This window comes from Tursiops truncatus, chromosome 1 (assembly GCF_011762595.2).
Source record: "Tursiops truncatus isolate mTurTru1 chromosome 1, mTurTru1.mat.Y, whole genome shotgun sequence".
NCBI classification, from domain to species: Eukaryota; Metazoa; Chordata; class Mammalia; order Artiodactyla; family Delphinidae; genus Tursiops; species Tursiops truncatus.
Genome location: NC_047034.1, coordinates 133375590 through 133397439, shown reverse-complemented (window position 1 = coordinate 133397439; position 21850 = coordinate 133375590). Strand labels below are relative to the sequence as shown.

The 21850-nt window shown below is 36.3% G+C and overlaps 1 protein-coding gene across 2 annotated transcripts in view; it reads left to right on the top strand.

Annotated features, from left to right (window-relative positions):
- HOOK1 (hook microtubule tethering protein 1) overlaps window positions 1-21850 on the top strand; it is a 67534-nt gene that overhangs the window by 2852 nt on the left and 42832 nt on the right. Inside the window, exons 2-6 of one of the 2 annotated variants that reach the window (XM_019942365.3) lie at window positions 4254-4300; window positions 4496-4581; window positions 11474-11546; window positions 14637-14687; window positions 16013-16145. In XM_019942365.3, the coding sequence (XP_019797924.1) occupies window positions 4559-4581; window positions 11474-11546; window positions 14637-14687; window positions 16013-16145 (280 nt within the window). In that variant the 5' untranslated portion in view covers window positions 4254-4300; window positions 4496-4558. The remainder of the gene's footprint in view (window positions 1-4253; window positions 4301-4495; window positions 4582-11473; window positions 11547-14636; window positions 14688-16012; window positions 16146-21850) is intronic. The other variant, XM_004313689.3, reaches the window with a different exon arrangement.

The window sequence follows — 21850 nt, the reverse complement described above, 5'->3', positions numbered from 1 at the left end:
TAATTTACTCCTCAGCCCATTGCACTTGAGCTCTTTTCTCTAAGGCCTTCACGTACTGGGATTGGCAGACTGGGAACTATTATATTATCCTTATCTTGATTGATGGCTCCTTTGTGAAATTATCTTCTGCCTTAGTTTCTTAAGTTCCTGCCTCTAGGCTTTTCTTTACCTCTCTGGATGATTCCCAGTGAACTTTGCTGTTCGTCAGCTACTGCATAGTTGGTCTTACCTCACCTCCCCAACTTTCTGCAAACTGGTCTCATGCCACACTCCTCCGTGCCCACCATGCTGTGTTGACTTTCTGTTTCTTGAAGTCAAGCTCCTTTTTTTTTTTTTTTGATGCATCAGGGCTTTTTAACTTCTCTTCCCTCTTCCTAAAATATCCTCCTTCTGGTTCTTCCAATGGCTGGCTGGCTTCTCACCATTCAGTTCTTGGGTCTCTTGTCATCTTTCAGAGACAGTCTGTGACAGTGAGTGACCTACCTGTCTCCTACTCCTATCCCATTGTAACCTGTTAACCCCTTTTTGTTGTGTCTGTAACACTTAACATTTTCTGAAGTCATCTCGTTTGCACTTTGGGGTCAGAGCTCTTGTCTGACCTGTTTTCTGCTTTATTCCCAGAAACAAAAACTGACTAGGATCTGCAGTACAACATTGAATCAAAGTGATGATAGTAAATATCCTTGTCTTGGTCCTGACATCAGAGACTAGTATTTCACCATACATTATTCACCACTAAGTATATAGGTTTTTGTAGATACCTAGGATAAATTTTTAACTATTTCATAGAGGATTGATGAATTTCAACAAGTAGAAATCAAGAGAAATGAGTTTTCCAGACACAGGGAAGAACTTCTAGCAGTAACGTAATAGTCTTCTTTGAGGATAGATTGAAAGAAGGTAATGGAAGACACCTTTGTCATGATATCCCTGGACTCTTAATGAATGTGCTCCCTGCCAAGCTAAGTAATGTTGCGTGTTGAGGGGAAGTTGTAGGAGATATAAGATTAAAAAACCGTTATGATGGGACTTCCCTGGTGGCGCAGTGGTTGAGAGTCCGCCTGCTGATGCAGGGGACGCGGGTTCGTGCCCCGGTCCGGGAAGATCCCACATGCCGGGGAGCGGCTGGGCCCGTGAGCCATGGCCGCTGAGCCTGCGCGTCTGGAGCCTGTGCTCCGCAACGGGAGAGGCCACAACAGTGAGATGCCCGCGTACCGCAAAAAAAACACAAAAAACGTTATAATGGAAGTGAGAAGACAGCTGGTAGTAAACTGTGTTCTTTCAGTACTGGACATTGTTCTAGGACAATAGAACCATCCTTAACAGAGAGGTCATCAAGAAAAGTCGGTTAGGTGAAGAGATGCCTGTTTTGGCAGTTCTTTAAAAGTTATATTTTATGATTTGGAGCTCACCTTAAAATAGTTAGTTCTTAGAAATGTTATACTGCTACTTAGCAAAACATTCAGGGCTGAAGGATAAATTTGGGCATCATTTACATGGTAGAGAGAGTTTGAAGTATGTGTGTGAAGATAAATTTAATTCTGCATTTTGGCTCTGTGATTTGAAAATTTTAAATCTTTGGACTTTAATTTCTTCAATAAAGTTAGAGTGCTGGACCAGGCTTTCCTTAATGGTTTACTTGGTTCTTTCATTCTTTGCCTTCAACATGCCGGTGAAGGAAAAACTAATACCGAATGTATGCCCAAGTTACAAAAAAAAAAAAAAAAGGCTGAATCATTTTTATGAAGATCTTAAAACTCAGAGCAGTGATTCTCTTTCTGAAATGAGCAGCTGACGGAAGAGAATTTGAGAATAATTTGAGAATAAAGTTGACCCAAAGTTGAGTTTTTGTTGGGTATCAGTGGTGAAAACCCCTTTTCTTCCTTGATTTCTTTGACGTTTATATTGAAGCAGTTCAGGAACAGCATTTCCACATTTCTGATTGTTTGCTTTATTTAAAAATAAAGAAGAAAGTAAGATGCTATTTGCCAGAGCACTGTGTTTAGTGATGGAAGCCCTGTTTGTCCTTTCTGGGTCACTCACCAAAAGACTTTTGCATCTTCACCTCTATGAAGAGTAGTCTGAAAGGTACATTTTCTTTTGTCCCACTGCTTTGGCTTCACTCCCCTCACTGAGCTTTATAATTCATTCACACTTCTTGGTTATAAAGTCTTTCAATTTAGCCAAATGAAGTGACGTTCTCTGTTACCTAATTTATTTTGCAACTAGTTTAAGAGCTTCCAAGAAATACTTTTCATGGCTGTAAAAAGAAGAAATTGATCTTAATCTGGGCGTGGTGGACCATGAGGCACTCAGTGTATTTACTCCTTTTACATATTTCTTTACTATTTTGCCTAATATTCTGTGTCTCATGAAATTGCCTTCTTAAAATCACTAATCATATCCATTTTGTAGAAACTTAATGATGTAATGTGTAAGTAGGAAGGGTTGAGAAGTGGGAGCCACATTTTACCCGAACGTATATGATTATCTTCCTTTTAAAGATGCCCTAAACCCTGGGGTTCTTCTTCCTTGTACATCCACCCAACTGCAAAATCCTTCTTATTTTATAATTTAAACATTCCATGAATTCACGCTGTCCTGTTAGTCAGCATTACCCTAACTAATCTTAGCATTCCATGTTGTCAAAAAGACCATTGCAGGAGCCTTCTAACTGAGCAAGCGTAAAGCTACTCTCTCCCATTCTCTGTGTCACTCTTGCTACTATCCAAAACATACTAAAGATGTCTCTTCCTTGTTACTCTTTAGTGATTCTTCATCACCCAGAGCAATGGTTCTAAAGAACTGATGTACATAAGAATCACTTGGGGATTTTCTGATTTAGTTTGTCTGGAGATTCTGTTACATATTGTTCTTAGATGCCACACTTTGAGAAACCCTGACTCATAGCTAATGTGCTAACAGCTGTTGAGTTTGTACCACGTGCCAGGCACTGATCTGAGTACACTGTGTTTGCTAATTTATTTAATTCTCACAACCAACTTGTGAGGTAGAAACCATTCTACTGTTTCCCTATGATATAGATAATACCATTAAGGATAATTCCAAGTTTCTTGCCATGACCCCGAGTTCTGACGCATGCCTGTTTTTTATCCCCTTGGTTGTCTCCCTTAACAACTGAACATGCAGAGAAATCCAGCAATACTGAACTGCATGTTACCTAAAAATACCATATCTTTTCTTGTACTTGTGCTTTTATCATGTTGCTATTTCCTGAAGTTTCCTTCCCCTGGCCCTTTCTTTACTCAGGGTCATCCATTGGAATCATCTCTAAGAAGTCTTTAATAAATAAGTCTTTAAGAAGTCTTTAATAAATACAAGCCCTAATTAGGTTAGTTGACTCTTGTATATTTTGGAACATTTTGTGCATACTGCAGTCATGAGACTAGAAGTGACATCTTCTGCAAATGATTTGTGTCTTTTTCTCCTCTCCTTAACTCTGGATTGAAGCGACTTGAGAGTGGAAACCTGGTGTTTTTCCCTTGTAACTCCTTCCTATACTACAGTGCCCTACGTAGAGTAGAAGCTCAGTAAAGTATCTTTATCTTTGTGCTTTGAAAGTAACTGTGGCTAGATTTACGTAGTTTGTGTCATTCTTCCACTTTGTATAAGGATAATGGAGACAGATTTGTAGAATCTCAAAATACAACAACCACTAAAGGTGTATTATGGTGGTAAACTAAGGAATTATAATTGAATAGTAAAGGAGATGAATATGTGAGGGAATAAAGAATCATAGTATATTTAATTTAAGATATTTATGGATTGAGATTAGATTTCGAGAAAGTATATAATCCATTGAGCTCTGTTGCAATTTGCTTTAAAAAAATTCCTCTATCTTGTATTTGCTTATTAGGAAGAGTTGCCACTGTTTCACTTCTGTTTTTAAAATGTACATGAATGTTTAACACACAGAGATTTGAAAAGTTAGTAGCATCTAAAGCCAAACTAGATAGATACAACTTGACGTGATTGGTGGGCCCTGGACTGTTCATGCTCTAAGGGTAACTGTTGATAACAGGCAGAAGTCCTGCCTTATTTAGAGCTTATTGATTAACTAGGTAGTTTTAGACTTGACATTTCTAGCTTTTGTTTTCCTACCAAATGATATGAGTGAAATTTTAACTTGCAGATGTTAGGTTATCTTAAAATTCTTTTCCTGATGTTATTCTCCTAAAAATTGACAAAACACAGACTATTACTATCTTAAGAGTTCTACACGTGTTTTTCAGAAATTCTGAAGTACTTCATGCATGACATCAATACGTTTGACTATTAGGTATGGTAATGATTTTATGAAATGTTAAGTATTCTTATAAAAATATAACAGTCATAGAAACATATTAGTATAATTTCATTTGTTTGGCAGGGTCTATTTAAACAAAACAGTTTTCTCTCTAGTGTTCATTCATGTATATAAATTGAGGGGGGAGGGGAGTAAAGCAGTTAAGTAACTTGCTTTATGTCATTTTAGCTGCAGACATTCAATACTGCTGCACCTTGTCAGGATGTGAAACAGCTGACTAATGGAGTTGCCATGGCACAAGTTCTTCATCAAATGTAAGTAGTGTTCCACACTCTTCCTGAAATAATTGTAAACCCAATTTCAAGGAAGAAAATTTAGACTTGTGTTCTAAAGGTTATTGAAACTTTATCCTTTCCAGTGATGACAGGTGTATTTTGCCAAGGCATTCTTGCATGTAAGGAACAAAAAATTTTACCACCTGATTATTTCTTGCTTGTTCATAGAGATACATCTTAATTAAATGAGCAATCAGGGTTCTTATCTATTCAAGAGATGTTAATTTTAAACTTGTTCTGGTCATGTTCACAAGTTATAGTTACTGAGAAAGAAATAGGTTAAATGAGTGATATAACTTCTTATACTGTAATGTTTCCTTCAGTTATTCTGTTGTCATCTTAAGATATCAATACATGGAGATTATTATTTTTGAGATAATTGAAGCAGGAAATACTGGATTTGGAAAAAATATTAATTTAAAATCTATATTGAATTAATAATCATAATTGTATGAATCCACCAATAATGAAATGTTGTGTAAATGACATTTTAAGTCACAAATGCTGGGTACCTTAACCAATAAAGTGATTCTGTTTGGGTTGGGCCCCTTTTATATAATTATACAATATCAAAAGTTCCTAAATCCATTATTTCATAATTTTTGCCAAACATTGTATAAGGATTAGGGTTATAATATCTACAATATGAGTTGTACTCTTCTGTACAGGGCCTATTCTATAGTCATAATTTTTTAAAAATTAATTAATTAATTTTTGGGGGCTGTGTTGGGTCTTCGTTGCTGTGCACGGGCGTTCTCTAGTTGCGGCAAGCAGGGGCTACTGTTTGTTGCGGTGTGCGGGCTTCTCATTGTCATGGCTTCTCTTGTTGCAGAACATGGGCTCTAGGCACACGGGCTTCAATAGTTGTGGCACATGGGCTCAGTAGTTGTGGTGCATGGGCTTAGTTACTCCACGGCATGTGGGATCTTCCCCGGCCAGGGCTCGAACCTGTGTCCCCTGCATTGGCAGGTGGATTCTTAACCACTGTGCCACCTAGGAAGCCCTGTGGTCATAATTTATTAGTTAATAGTCATACTGATTTTGTATTAGCTTACTTTCATGGTAATATATCTTCAGTGAGACCAGACTCCTATTTCTGCTACATGCTTTTATATATCAGAAATTATTTAATTATTGCCATCATTTTGTAAACGTTTTTTATGATTGACATTGAAAAACTCTGTAGATGGATTAGAAAAAATTCTTTACCACTCTTAGAAAAACAACTTCAAACAATGTAATCTTAGTTACTTGGAATCTTCAAAATGATCTAATTTGAATAGACAGATTTTATGGTTAACTCAAGATTAACACTTTAAAAGATAAATTTAGCATGTTAACATTTTTTTTGGCAGTCATTCTAAAATATGCCTAACTCCCCTGCTTTCTTAAAAATGTTTCTTAATTATTTATTTATACCCTAATTGGTTTCAAAGTGATTTAATTGGTCAGAACTAAGAATTCTGAATATGGTCCTTTCTTGATGATTTGGGAAAGTCATCATTGTTTTTTGTCATTAGAACATACGACCTGGCCTTTTCTCATTCTTGTGCGTGTTGGTGTAGACGCAGCTACGTTGTTTTGGTATAGGTGTAAGGCCGGTGAGCATTCACTCACTTCAACAGTGCCATCCAAAGATGTCATTTATATGTATTGAAGTGTCTTTAATAGCTTTACAGCACAACACAGTAGATGAGACCTGTTTTTACTATTATATGGTGATACATATGGCTCTTTGACCTCCTGTATGCTAGCACTGTACCTGATGTTTAGAGTAGGGTCAGGTCAATTTTAGTTAAACCGTATCCTTTATCACCAACTCATTCTTACATAATGTGTTGGATTCTGTTGTTACTGCTGATCCTCTGTCTCTCTGATTTTTCTTTTTTTATTCTCTCTTTTGTCTCTTACTGTCTTCTAATAGCTTTTCTGCAGGAATAATAAAATAGCCAACCAATCAGAAAGCTCTCATTCTTCATAAAACAAATGACAGTGACCTAAAATTGGGCCTAAACCTCTTTTTTGTTCCATTTGTCTGTTTTTGCATGTACTTAGATGTCTACACCTCCTTATAGTATAAGAGCCAATTTAAATTTATTTTTCTTTTTGAACCCCCTTCCTCTTCTGTAAGCTTTTCAGAAGTCTGGATCCAGACAGTGAAACTTATAGCATACATTTTCCCCTAGTTGGGTCAGTTTATAATATTCCTGCTAAAAAAAGCAAATTTTACCTTATTTCTTTGAACACTTCAAAGCACTTTATATATGTTCCAATTTATTATGTATTGCGTTGATGGCTGTTGTGACTCACATCAAAGTTGTTACTGAAAATGAGAAGGAAAAATTTGCTTTTTAAGGAAGTAGCAAAATCTAATGAATAATTCTTTCATTAGTTACCTGAGGCAGGTATGCTTCTAAATAATAAAATCTTAAAAATCAATTCCCAGGGCTTCCCTGGTGGCGCAGTGGTTGAGAGTCTGCCTGCCGATGCAGGGGACACAGGTTCGTGCCCCGGTCTGGGAAGATCCCACATGCCGCGGAGCGGCTGGGCCCGTGAGCCATGGCCGCTGAGCCTGTGCGTCCGGAGCCTGTGCTCCGCAACGGGAGAGGCCACAACAGTGAGAGGCCCGCGTACCGCAAAAAAAAAAAAAAAAAAAGAATCAATTCCCAAAGTATATGACTTAGACATGGTGAGCCATGGAATTGTTGCTAGGATTCTACAATTCTTTAATTGTTTTCTTAAGTCTTAATACATAATATGTATCTCTTTTTTAAATGCAGAAACTGTTGTTATTTTAAAGACACATGGGGGGAAAATTATAACTACAACTGTATTCATACTCCATGGTTTCCATAACAGTGCCACAGATTAGGTGGCTTAAAACAACAAAAATTTGTTCTTTACGAGTTCAGGAGGTTAGAAGTCCTATATCAAGGTATTGGCTGGACCATGCTCCCTTCAAAACCTCTAGGTCAGGATCCTGCCTTGCTGTTTCTAGTCCTTGGTAGCCCCAGGCATCCCTTAGTTTGAGGCATCATAACTTCAATCTTTGTTTCCGTCTTCACACGGCTGTCTTCCCTCTGTGTCTCTTCTCCTCTTAGAAGGACACCAGTCATAATGGATTAGGGTCCACCCTAATTTAGTGTGACCTCATCTTAACTTGATTACATCTGCAAAGACCCTATTTCCGAATAAGGTTACATTCACAGGTAGTGGGGGTTAAGCCTTGAACACATCTTTTTTTGGGGACATAATTCAACCCATAACAGCTATAAATAGTGCATGCTACTTTTTAGCTTTGTCACTTTAAGCACCAGATAATTTCTCTGTTTTTTTCTATTGTCTTTGACTAGACATTTTTATGAGAGGGAGAGGAATGAGACAGAATGTAGAATATCCAGAGACCTCAAGTATCATGCACTTACTTGTTCATTCATTCATTCAGCAGATATTTGAGCATTTAAAATAATAAATCATGAAAGCCAACATATGAGTATTTACTAAATGTAAGACATTGTTCTATACCCTATACATATGGTATTTCATTTAATTTTTATTACTGTTTTGTGAGGTAGGCATTATTTTTATCCTCAGTTTATAGGTGAGGAAACAGAGGTTTATAAAGGTGAAATGACTTCAGTAAGTCAAATAATGAGTAAAATTGCAAAGCCCATATTTTTATCACTTTGGCCTGACTCAAGCCAGTGCCTTCAGTCAACTGTAATCATTTCAGCCTAGTATGTTGAACCCCTCCTGATAGACTTTTACTTTGGAGTCTTAATAAATGAGAGGCCAGATGTGCATGTCCAAAGTACAGATCACAATTTGATGTGCTAAGCACACAAGGCCTTTTGATTATTTACGAAGAATGGTGTCAGGGTGTCCACTGAAGCAACACAGCTATGTTGTGTCTAGTAACCAGTAGGTGTTAATTACTACCTCTATTTAGTTGGTAGAATTGTGAAGACAAATACCGTGGGTGGAGTTAAAAAATAATCCTGTAGTGTTTCTTACTTAGTTTTATTAGAAAACAATTAAGACCACATTTCACTTCCTTAGTCTTGTGTTCCCTTCTTATTTGGTGTCTCTTAAGTTTCATTGAAGTTCTGGGAAATACTAGAAAAAAGGAGCTAATTGTTGGGGCCAAGAGTCTAGTTAAAGCATGTAGATGTGGCAGTGCAAAAACGTGAAAGAAGGATATGTCCTGAATGTTCTGAGATTGGATATAAAGTTTAATAGTGGGAAAGATTGGCTGCAATTATAATTGTTTGAGAAGGATGGATTTGTTTATAAGAGAACAGGAGTTAGATTTCTATGGAGAAGTTAGAAAGTATTTCTCAGTTAGGGTATTATGGACTAAATGTTTGTGTCCCTTTAAAATTCCTGTTGAAGCCCAAACCCCCAGTTTAACTATATTGGAGATGGGGTCTATACAGAAGTAATTAAAGTTAAATGAGGTCATAAAAGTGGGGAGACATCATCCAGTAGGATTGAACTCCTTATAAGAAGAGAATTCAGAGAGCTCACTCTCTGTCTATAAACATACAAAAAAGAGGTCATGTGAGCACACAGCAAGATGATAGCAACTAGAGATCTCAGAATGAAACCTACCTTGCTAGCATCTTGATTTTGGACTTCCGGCCTCCAGAACTGTGAGGAATACATTTCTGTTAAGCCATCCAGTGGTATTTTGCTGTAGCAGCCTGAGCACACTCTAAGACATAGGGCTAAAGCTGATTTGAGATGGGAAGGAAGACAAGTAGGAATGCAAGACAAAAGGAGGAAACACTAGAAGAGGTTATCTCTAGATCCATTTTCTAAAGGTAATTACAATGGAATTATAGAATTATAGAATCATATATGAAGATTTTTTTTAGGGTCAGAAGACAAGTGTAGTAGGTAGTCAGGGTTCTCCAAAGAAATAGAACCAATAAGATATGTATATATACGCATGTGTATATGTACACACACACACACACACACACACACACACACACACACACACACACACACACACACACACACACACACACACACAGGATGAGACAGAAATTTAAGAATTGGCTCACGTGATTTTGCAGGCTGGCAACTCCAAAACCCACAGAGTAGGTAGACCAGCAGGCTGGAGATCTAGGGAGGAGTTGATGTTGCAGCTAGAGTCCACAGGCAGTCTACTGGCAGAATTTACTCTTTCTCAGGGGAGGTGAGTCATTTTCTTAAGGCCTTTAGCTGATTGGATGAGGCCCAACCACATTATGGAGGGTAATTAGCTTTACTCAGAGTCTACTGATTTACATGTTAATCTCATCTAAAATACATCTTCACTACAACATCCAAGCATGTTTCACCAAATATATGGGTACTGGGGCCCTGCCAAATTGACACATAAAATTAACCATTGCAACTGGCATACCTCTTCAACTTAAACTGATGTCAAAAGAAAGTAAATTTACTTTGAGAGTTTTGACTCATTAACTAAATAAATTTAGTCTTTTCAGGTAAATACCTGGTTAGAAATATACCATTTATACACTTAGCCAAGTTATTTTGGTAATTATAGCCTTAGCATCTGAGAAAAGTCGAAAATAATTAACATTAATTTGCTCAAAAGAAAATGGTTACAAATTCCAAAGAACGAATTGAAAATGGTGAAGCCATTTCTGGTTACTGTAGTCAGAAGTGACATCTTCTGTTTTAGCACATCTGAGGCAGAATGATTGCTGAAAAACTAGGCACTGTTTTCAGCTTTGCATCTTTAAATTCAGGATACCACCTTGGAAATAACCTCTTTAATTTCTACCCTCACTTTAGTTGGCTTATCTGTAAAGTAAAAATTTAGGTAAGACCTCTTCTAGTACTAACATTCTGTAATTTCTTGGTGTTTGTTTACTCCTTAAAGCATTTATCACATTCTCCTTTGAGTATAGTTATTTGTGCTCTTTACTTTCACCCTTTATTAGATATTTCTCTAAGAGTCAGGCTAATAAATTATTCATCTTCATTTTACTCTTACTCACAGCAAGCATCCAAGTATTTGTTTAGAATATAATCTATTGGGCTTCCCTGGTGGCGCAGTGGTTGAGAGTCCGCCTGCCAATGCAGGGGACACGGGTTCGTGCCCCGGTCCGGGAAGATCCCCCATGCCGCGGAGCGGCTGGGCCCGTGAGCCATGGCCGCTGAGCCTGCGCGTCCAGAGCCTGTGCTCCGCAACGGGAGAGGCCACAACAGTGAGAGGCCAGCGTACCGCAAAAAAAAAAAAAAAGAATGTAATCTATTATTGTAGTTCACTATTTATAATCGGGTGTTATTCTTCAAGGCCTTATTGATTACATAAAAATTTGGTATAGCAGTTCTTTGTCTTGGCCTTCAATGTCAATATCGGACTTAATACTAAACTTTGCCATGTAGTAGTGTCACTTGGGGAAAATTATTGTCTTATTCTCAGTTCACTGAGGAGTAAGATTGGGGATAATGGTTGCCTTGCCAAGTTACTATGATATTTAAATGAAGTAATATGAAAAAACATCAAGCACAGTGCTTGATACATAGTAGACATGTTAAAATGTTTTCCTTTTTTTTCCCTTTAGGATTGGGACTTTTACATCTACCTACCAGGGTGCCTAGTATGAGATATTTAGTAAATGTTTGTTAAATTGAAGATGTTAATGACTTAATTAATTTACTATGAGAAATTCCAAAAGAAACCCTTAGGAATAACAAAAAGTTCAGTGGGTTCATTTTAAATAATATTTACTATTCTTATTAAGGACAGGCTTTAAGATGGAAAATAACTTTGAATCTGTTGATTAAATTTGGTATTTTTCATGAAATAAAATCATTTTAATGTTCAACATTTGTATTTTTGTTGTAGTGATGTAGCTTGGTTCAATGAATCTTGGTTAAGCCGAATTAAAGAGGATATCGGTGACAACTGGCGAATAAAGGTATGTAGAATGAATGCTAGAAATACTTGATCCAAACAGTGGTCTGAAATTAGCACTAAGCTCAACTAAATCTTATTTTTTAAATTAACTGAAGGGTACATTTTATTGTGTATAGTTTGAGTTTTGACACTTGTGTATGTTCTTATACCATCATAGTTAGATATAGAACGTTTCCATTAAGCAAAAACAGGCACATATGCCCCTTCCCAGTTAATCCTCACTCTTGACTTGGCCCTGGGTGGCCACAGGTCTGCTTTCAGTCAGTATTGGTTTAATTTCTGGAGTTCCATATAAATGGAATCAGATATTATGAACTCTTTGGTATTCTTTTACTCATGTATTGTTTTTGAGACTCATCCATATTGCCTGTATTAGTAGTTATTTCTTTTTTTTGCTGAGTAGTATTTCATTACACTGATTTACCACAATTTGCTTAGCCATTCACCTGTTGATGGATGTTGAATTGTTTCTGTTCTTTCTTCTCTAATATTGGTAATTTATGTCTTTTTTATTTCTTCGTTGATAAATCTGGCTTGATGTTTTTCAATTAAAAAAATTTTTTTTGAAAAGAACTAGCTTTTGTTTTCTCTTTTATTGATTTCCTTTCTCTTCTTTGTTATTTCCTTTCTTGACATCTGCTCTTTTTCTTGCTTCTTAAGGTGAAAGCTTAAGTCATCAGCTTTAAGCACTTTTCCCTAGTAGCTAGCATTGCCTTAGCCACATCCCACACATCTTAACATACTGTGTTCTTATTTTCATTTAGATCAAAATATTTGGTAATTTCCCTTGTGATTTTTCTTTTGACCCCTGGGTAGATTAGAAGTAGGTATTTCAAATTCTAAATATTTGAGGATTTTCTACATATCTTTCTTTTATTTATTAATTTCTAATTTAATTCCATTTTGTTTTGAGAACATACTCTGAATTCTTTTACATTTACTAAGACTTATTTTATGACCTAATATATGGTCTGTCTTGGTGAATATTCCATGTGCACTTGAAAACAACATGTATTTTGCAGTCCTACAAATACGGATTATTACAGCTTTGTTGATAGTACTGTTTACTTTTATATCTTTATTGATTTTCTGCCTGATTATTCTATCAGTTAAGGGGGGAGGAGTCCTCAGATCTCTAATGATGATTGTAGATTTGTCAATTTCTCCTTTCAATTCTAATTTTTTAATCATGTAATTTGAATCTGTGTTATTTGGTTTATATACATTAATTTTTTATGTCTTCTTGTTGAATGAATCTACTTATCATTATAAAATGACTTATTTTTATCCCTGGTAATATTTCTTTTTTGGAAGTCTACTTTGTCTGATACTGATGTACCACTCCTGTTTTTTAAAGATTATTTTTGCCTATTATATCTTTTTCTCTTCTTTAGTCTCTCTGTGTATTTATATTGAAAGTGATGTAGTCACCTAATAGTTAGGTCTTGCTTTTTTATCCATTGACAATCTCTTTATTTCGTTCTTTTTTTAAAAACAAAATACTTGTTTTCTTATATTCCTCTTATTTAAATCCTTGAACATTTTTTTTTTTTTTTTAATTTTTGGCTGCGCTGGGTCTTCATTGCTGCGCATGGGCTTTCTCTAGTTGCAGCAGGCGGGGGCTACTCTTCGTTGCGGTGTGCGGACTTCTCATTGCGGTGGCTTCTTGTTGCGGAGCACAGGCTCTAGGCACGCGGGCTTCGGTAGTTGTGGCACGCGGGCTCAGTAGTTGTGGCTTGCGGGCTCTAGAGCGCAGGCTCAGTAGTTGTGGCGCACGGGCTTAGTTGCTCCACGGCATGTAGGATCTTCCCGGACCAGGGCTTGAACCTGTGTCCCTTGCATTGGTGGGCGGATTCTTAACCACTGTGCCACCAGGGAAGCCCCCCTTGAACATTTTTAAACTAACAGTTTTAACTTTTTTATCTTCTGATTCTTTCATCTCTCATTTTAGGCTTGTTTCTATTGACTGAGTTTTCTCCTAATTATAGTTCACATACTCCTGCTTCTTCACATGTGTAGTAATTTTTTATTGGACGCTAGACAGTGTGAATTTTATTATTGAGTGCTGGGTTTTTTGTATTCCTTTAAAGAGTGTTGGACTTTGTTCTTACAGGCAGTTAAGATACTTGTGAATCAGTTTGATCTTTTCAGGGTTTGGGGGGATGGAAGGCAGATCTAGAGTTATTTTCTCCTCTAGGGCTAGGTTAGACTCACTACTAAGCTGTTACCTTTTGGGAGTTTTTAGTGAATGCTTGTCTGTATTAGCATAGTCATGATCTCTTCACTCTGACTGGTGGGAATTTCAGCAGTTTCTGGCCCTGTGCAATCTTCAAGGAATTGTTCAGCTTATAGTTTGTTGTTTCCTAGATTGTTGTTTCCTCGGAAATCATTTTTGTTTAATCTCATTGAGTTTCACCCATGCACATGCAAATTAGTATTCAGCCAAAGAGTCAAAGGGACTACTATGGAGATTTCTTTCCAAAGCTCTCACCTCTTCATTTATCTGCCCTGCAAATCCCAGCTACCTCGACCTTCCTGAACTTCTGATGTCTATCTTCTCAACTCCACGAAAACATCAGGCTTTGTTTTGTTTCCACCTCCCTGTGCCATGGTATGAAAATTGCCTCTAGAGAGAAATCTTAGACTAGTGTAGGGCTCATCGTTTTTGTTTTCCTTCTCTTAGAAATTAGAGTTCTATATTGTCTTTTGGCTAAAGCTTGAAAACAATATTCCTTGTATTTTGTCCTGTTTTCTAGTTGTTTGTGGTGGAGAGTAAGTCTAGATCCAGTTACTCACTCATGACTGAAGGTGGACATGCTCATAGCTAAATCTTTTAAGTTGGTACTTGAGTTTGTTGTGGCTCACTTTAAATACAATCACTCTGGTTCAACTATCTAAGGAAGAAGACATTTTTTCTATAATCAAACTCTGAATAAAGCTTTGATGTTTAAAAATCATGTATTTGTATTTATAGAACTCTAATATATGTTTTTGTTGTCATTTTTATCAGGAAGTTTTTATTGTATTTCACCTTGGCATATATTTTATTTCATTGTTAATATTAAATAATTTATTTTTTTTCCTCCATTAGGCTAGTAATTTAAAGAAGGTACTTCAAGGAATTATGGGTTATTACAATGAGGTATGAAAATCATTTGACTTTGTTTAAATATAAAATACTCTGTGATAATTATATTGACACTGAAAAATGACTTGGCTTTTTGTTTATAACATTTTACTGGTATATAATTCATAATTGAAATATATTATGATTTTTAGAACACTCAAATTTTGTTAGCGTAAAGGGGCTAAAAAGTAATATATTGATTTGTAAAATAATGTTTCTATATTGATACTCTTCAAGTTGATTTTTTCTCAAATAAAATCACTTTCATCTTTATATAATTTGATTTTATGCAGTGCTATAAAGTAGACCTTATAACTAAATTAAAGTACTTTTCTATTTAAAGCGTTGTTTTTATATTTCTTTCCAATGTAAATAACAGCAAAGACATACTATGAAATTATGCTTGTGCAAGTGAATTGGGAAAAAATGCAAAATAAAAGTAGTATTAAAGTCACATTAGATAATGCATTATTCAAGTGATTTGTTTTTCTTATTCAGCATCTTAAGAAGTTCTCTAGCAGGATTATTTGATATTAGAAAGTTTATTGCTTAATGTGTAAAAGTTTTTGGTTTGGTTTTGCCATTAAAGAATTTTGTTTTTACTTTTTAAAGTTTTCATACAATTGAACTTGCAGTTTCTTCCAAATAATTCTAGAACTAAAATTTTTCAATTCATTAATGCCTAAAACTCATTTTGAAGTTTTTTGGTGTTTTTTTAATGGCAAGAATACTTTTTAATTTCTTGCAAAAAACAATCTTGGGAATTCCCTGGCAGTCCAGTGGTTAGGACGTGGCACTTTCTCTCCCAGGGCCTGAGTTCAGTCTCTGGTCGGGGAATTAAGATCCTGCAAGCTGCATGGCACAGCCAAAGAAAAAAGAAAAAAGCAATCTTAAAAAAAAAAGATAGAGCCAGGAAAGATTAATCCATTAGATTTTTTGTTCATTTGGTTTATTTTATGTTTCTCTATTCATTGAACATGTATCAAAATATTATGAAATTTCTTTGACTTAAGTCTGTTTATTTTTTTATGGAAAGGCATAAGTTTTATCATAATAGATCAGGCCAGGGGCTTCTTAAACAATTCCTCTCTCTGACAGTGGGGTAAAGGATATTTGTTATAAAACCATTTTAGTTGCTTTTGGTTGGTTCTCAAAATTTTGGGAGGTGGCTTGAACTTTACTAACTGGTTTTAGTCAGTAATTGTGGGTTTATCATTTGTTAATTTATCTGAGTCTTTTCGTGAACCTATTTATAATTTATTTTCCTTGCAATAATTCAGTGTAGTCAATTCTCTGTAGCCTACATAAATGAGTGATCTAATTTATTTTCAACACTGCAGTTTTTGGGACAACAGATTTCTGAAGAACTTATCCCTGATTTAAACCAAATAACTGAATGTTCCGATTCTGTGGAGCTTGGGAGGTTGCTCCAGCTTATTTTAGGTTGTGCTGTCAACTGTGAAAAGAAGCAAGGTAAGTGAATTTCAGTCATTTGAGGATATCTACTTTCCAGAGACAACCTACATTGCTATAGGAAATTGCATAAAAATGTACTATTGTAGACTGGTGGAAAGCACACTGAAATGTAAGCCAGAAGATCTGAATTCGAGCACAGCTCTGCAATTAAAAAGCTATAAATCTTCAGTATCCTAACTGTACCTAGATTCTGAGATTCGTATTCAGTGGCTAAATAAAATGTACTTTAATTAGGTTAATTTAATCAATGCTTAGGACTTAGTGGATATTCAATAAAAATTGTACTTATTTATTTGATACATTATCTCTTTAACATGTGAGAGACAGAACCTTAGGTTGATTCAGATTTTCATAAATGATTATGCAACTACTTCCAGGCTTCTTCAGATGATATTCTGCTCTTTTTAGAAGAATGCTTCCAAAGTATCCTCCAGATAAAGATAAGCAGTCTGATGATATAAATGGAATTGGTGTGCTATGTTGGTATATATGAACACAGTGATCCATATCCTGCTGAGTACAAAAAGAACATTTTTGGTTGAATGTAATGAATAAAATGTGAACTGAACAGACCAAGGTCTACTTCCTTGAGGGGCTTGCATCAGTCTGGGTGATGACATTTTTTTTTTTTTTTTTTTTTTTGCGGTACGCGGGCCTCTCACTGCTGTGGCCTCTCCTGTTGTGGAGCACAGGCTCCAGACGGGCAGGCTCAGCGGCCATGGCTCACGGGCCCAGCCGCTTCGCGGCATGTGGGATCTTCCTGGACCGGGACATGAACCCGTGTCCCCTGCATTGGCAGGCGGACTCTCAACCACTGCGCCACCAGGGAAGCCCTGGGTGATGACATTTTTGATGCTGATGTTCTTTGCATGCTCATCCAAAATTGGCCTTAGGACATCACCTTCATAAAAGAATGTTGGGTGCTGAAGTTTGTAAAACATTTTAAGTCAGAACCTTAGGAAACACATTCAGTGTTATCTAACTAATGAAGAGAACATATGAGACAAGATAAATTCAGTAAGAATCAATTCAGGAAGGAGAAAAATGAAACACATGAAATCAGCTATAGTTTATCATAAAAAAGGGTTTTGGTATCAGAAAACTTTCATATTAGTCCATCTCTATTATTAACTGGCTGGTTTTTTTCTAGGGCAAGTCAGTACTTCTCCATAGGCTTTTATTTCTCATAGATAATGTCAAAGGTCTCTATGTTTCTGTTGTTTTGTTTTGTTTTTTTAAATGAAAGTAAGAAACGTTTTCTTATGGAAAGTTAAAACTTCTATATATTTTTAACTACAAATTGACAAATAGTAATTCTTTTATGAATTACCAATTTTCTATTACCGTGATCCTTTTTATTTTTCTATTTAATGCTTTGTTTCTATTTCAGTTACTGGTTATTTATAACATCTTTTGGCTTAACTTTAGCATGTTTGTTGATTTTAATAGTCTTTTTCAGAGAACCAACTTTGGGCTTTGATTCATTTTGTTTGTACTATTTAATATCTATTCTGTTATCTCATTGCTTCTATTGTGAATTAATCAGTTCTTTCTATTCTAAGCTGTAATTGATGTTTTAAGCTATAATTTTCTCTTAAGTTTTGTTGCCTCCTATAAATATTGATATAATATGTAGTATTTTCATAATTTAGTTCTAAGCATTACTTAGCAATTTTGACCTCAGATTTTTAAAAGGAGGCTCAATTCCTGGGTATATAAATAAAAGTTTAGCAAGTAATAAATATAAAGAAATAGTTTAATTTTCATTATTTTGAAAGTCAGGATTATCTGATTGGGTCTATTTTTGGAGGTATGTGTCTGGGGTCTCAATTTTTAGGAGTGAGCAGATAAATGGAAAAAAAACTTGTAGTAATTTAATTAAAATGTAAAACCAAAACACATCCATAATATAAACCACCTTCCACATATTTGTACTTTTCATTGAGAATTGATTTTCAAAATGATTCAAAGGTATTGCAGCAGTCTTAATCTTGAAAGAATTAACTAATTTGGTTAACAGTACCCTGTTTATCTTGGTGTGGAAAGAGAAAAATTTTATGAAGGTTTCAGTAGACTTGAAACACTCCATTATCCAACAAATCCAGTTAAAAGAAATCATTCCATTGCTTGTGCCTCATCTAGTTAATTCTTCCCCCTCCAACACACACACACACCATAGAGTTTAGTGGTCGGGTGCATACCAGAATCTATCAGAATTTTTTTCCAGTACTTGGCTTCACAAATAAAAGAGAGATTTAGAGAACTTTTAGAAGTCTTCCAGAGTATCATTAAAACAATAAAAGCATTAGAAAATAATAAATCCTTAAAACTTTTGGAAAATTGTTTTAGGTGGAGAACATACAGTTGCTGTCGATCTAAACCTGCAAATACAGGAAAAACTCTCATGATTCATCACTTCTAATTGTGACAGAATCAACTTATTGCGCTCCCACGTGTGTGTGTGTGTGTGTGTGTGTGTGTGTGTGTGTGTGTTAAGGTATAAGGATCTCCTTAAGGTGAAACTTGGTGAATGTCGAGCAGGTGTTTGCAGGAAGCTGTATAAGTCTCTTCATTGAAAACCTTCCTGAAATGAACTAAGTAGGTGATAAATGAAACTTTCTGAGCTTAGATCTTAAGAGTTCACTGAATACAGGCATACCTTGTTTTATTGAGCTCTGCTTTATTGTGTTTTTCACAAATTGAAGGTTTGTGGTAACCCTATGTCCAACAAATCTATTAGCACCACTTTTCCAACAGCATTTGCTCACTTCATGTCTCTGTGTCACATTTTTGTAATTCTCAGTATTTCAAACTTTTTCATTATTATTATATTTGTTATGGTGATCTGTGATCAGTGCTTTTTGGTGTTACTATTGTAATTGTTTTTTTTAATTAATTAATTTATTTATTTTTGGCTGTGTTGGGTCTTCGTTTCTGTGCGAGGGCTTTCTCTAGTTGCGGCAAACAGGGGCCACTCTTCGTTGTGATGCGCGGGCCTCTCACTGTTGTGGCCTCTCTTGTTGCGGAGCACAGGCTCCAGACGCGCAGGCTCAGTAGTTGTGGCTCACGGGCCCATTTGCTCCGCGGCATGTGGGATCTCCCTGGACCAGGGCTCGTACCCGTGTCCCCTGCATTGGCAGGCAGATTCTCAACAACTGCGCCACCAAGAAAGTCCTATTGTAATTGTTTTGAGGCACCATGAACTGCACCCATAGTAACGTGGTAAACTTAATCAGTAAATGTTATAAATGTTGTATGTGTTCTGACCGCTCCACCAACCAGCCATTTCCCCATCTCTCTCCCTTCCTCTGGCCTCCCTACTCCCTGATACACAGCAATATTGAAATTAGGCCAGTTAATAACCCTGCAGTGGCCTCTTCGTGTTCAAGTGAAAGGAAGGGTCCCACATCTCTTACTTTAAATCAAAAGCTAGAAATGATTAAGCTTAGTGAGGAAGGTATGCTGAAAGACAAGAGGGGCCAAGATCTAGGCCTCTTCCACTAAACAACCAAATTGTGAGTATGAAGAAAAAGTTCTTGAAGGAGATTAAAAGTGCTGCTTCAGTGAACACACCGATGATACGAAAGCGAAAGTCTTATTGTTTATAGGCAGAACATTTTAGTGGTCTGGATGGAAGATCAAACCAGCCACAACGTTCCCTTCAGCCAAAGCCTAATCTAGAGCAAGGCTCTAACTTCAATCTTGTGAAGCCTGAGAGAGATGAGAACACTGCAGAAGAAAAGTTTGAAGCTAGCAGAGGTTGGTTCATGAGGTTTAAGGAAAGCCATCTCCAGAACATAAAAGTACAAGGTGAAGCAGCAGGTACTGATGTAGAAGCTACAGCAAGTTATCTAGAAGATGTAGCTAAGATAATTAATGAAGGCCACTATATTAAACATATTTTCAGTATAGACAAAACAGCCTTTTATTGGAAGAAGATGCCATCTAGGACTTTCATAGGTAGCTAGGAAAAGTCAATGCCTGGCTTTGAAGGACATGCTGACTCTCTTGCTAATGTAGATGGTGACAGAGTTGAAGCCCGTGCTCATTTATCATTCTGGAAATCCTAGGACCTTAAGAACTATGCTAAATCTAATCTGCCTGTGTTATAAATGGAACAACAAAGGCTGGGTGACAGCACATCTGTTTACAACATGGTTTACTGACTATTTTAAGCCCACTGTTGAGACCTACTTCTCACACAAAAAAGCATTCCTTTCAAACATTACTGCTCATTGACAAAGCACCTGGTCACTCAAGAGCTTTGATGGAGATGTTCAACAAAATTAATGTTGTTTTCATACCTGCTAACAAAACACCTATTCTGCAACCCATGGATCAAGAAGTAATTTTGACTTTTAAGTCTTGCTATTTAAGAAATACATTTTGTAAGGCTATAACTGCCATAAATAGTGATTCCTCTGATGGGTCTGGTTTTCAAAGTACATTGAAAACTTTATGGAAAAGATTTACTATTGTAGATACCATTAAGAATATAGGTGATAAGGGGGTTCCCTTTTCTCCACACCCTCTCCAGCATTTATTGCTTGTAGACTTTTTGATGATGGCCATTCTGGCTAGTGGGAGGTGATACTCATTGTGGTTTTGATTTGCATTTCTCTAATGATTAGTGATGTTGAGCATCTTTTCCTGTGCTTTCTGGCCATCTGTATGTCTTTTTTTGGAGAAATGTCTATTTAGATTTTCTGCCCATTTTTTGATTGGCTTGTTTGGGGTTTTTTTGATATTGAGATGCATGAGCTGTATGTATATTTTGGAGATTAATCCCTTGTCGGTTGCATTGTTTGCAAATATTTTCTCCCATTCTGTGGGTTGTCTTTTCATTTTGTTTATGGTTTCCTTTGATGTGTAAAAGCTTTTAAGTTTAATTAGGTCCCATTTGTTTATTTTTGGTTTTATTTTCATTACTCTAGGAGGTGAATCCAAAAAGATCTTGCTGTGATTTATGTCAAAGATTGTCCTGCCTGTGTTTTCCTCTAAGAGTTTTTATAGTATCCAGTCATACATTTAGGTCTTTAATCCATTTTGAGTTTTTTTTGTGTGTATGATGTTAGGGAATGTTCTAATTTCATTCTTGTCCAGTTTTCCCAGCACCACTTATTGAAGAGACTGTCTTTTCTTCATTGTATATTCTTGTCTCCTTTGTCATAGACTAATATACCATAGGTGTGTGGGTTTATCTCTGGGCTTTCTATCCTGTTCCATTGTTCTATATTTCTGTTTTTGTGCCAATACCAAACTATTTTGATTACTGTAGCTTTGTAGTATAGTCTGAAGTCAGGGACCCTGATTCCTCCAGCCGTGTTCTTCTTTCTCAAGATTGCTTTGGCTATTCAGGGTCTTTGTGTTTCCATACAAATTTTAAGATTTTTTGTTATAGATTTGCAAAAAATGCCATTAGTATTTTGATAGGGATAGCATTGAATCTGTAGATTACCTTGGGTAGTATAGTCATTTTGACAATATCGATTCTTCTAATCTGAGAACATGGTATATCTTTCCATCTGTTTGTGTCATCCTACACTGTTGGTGGGAACGTAAATTGGTACAGCCACTATGAAGAACAGTATGGAGGTTCCTTTAAAGACTAAAAATTGATTTGATCCAGCAATCCCACTCCTGGGCATATATCCAGAGAAAACCATAATTTGAAAAGGTACATGCACCCCAGTGTTCACTGC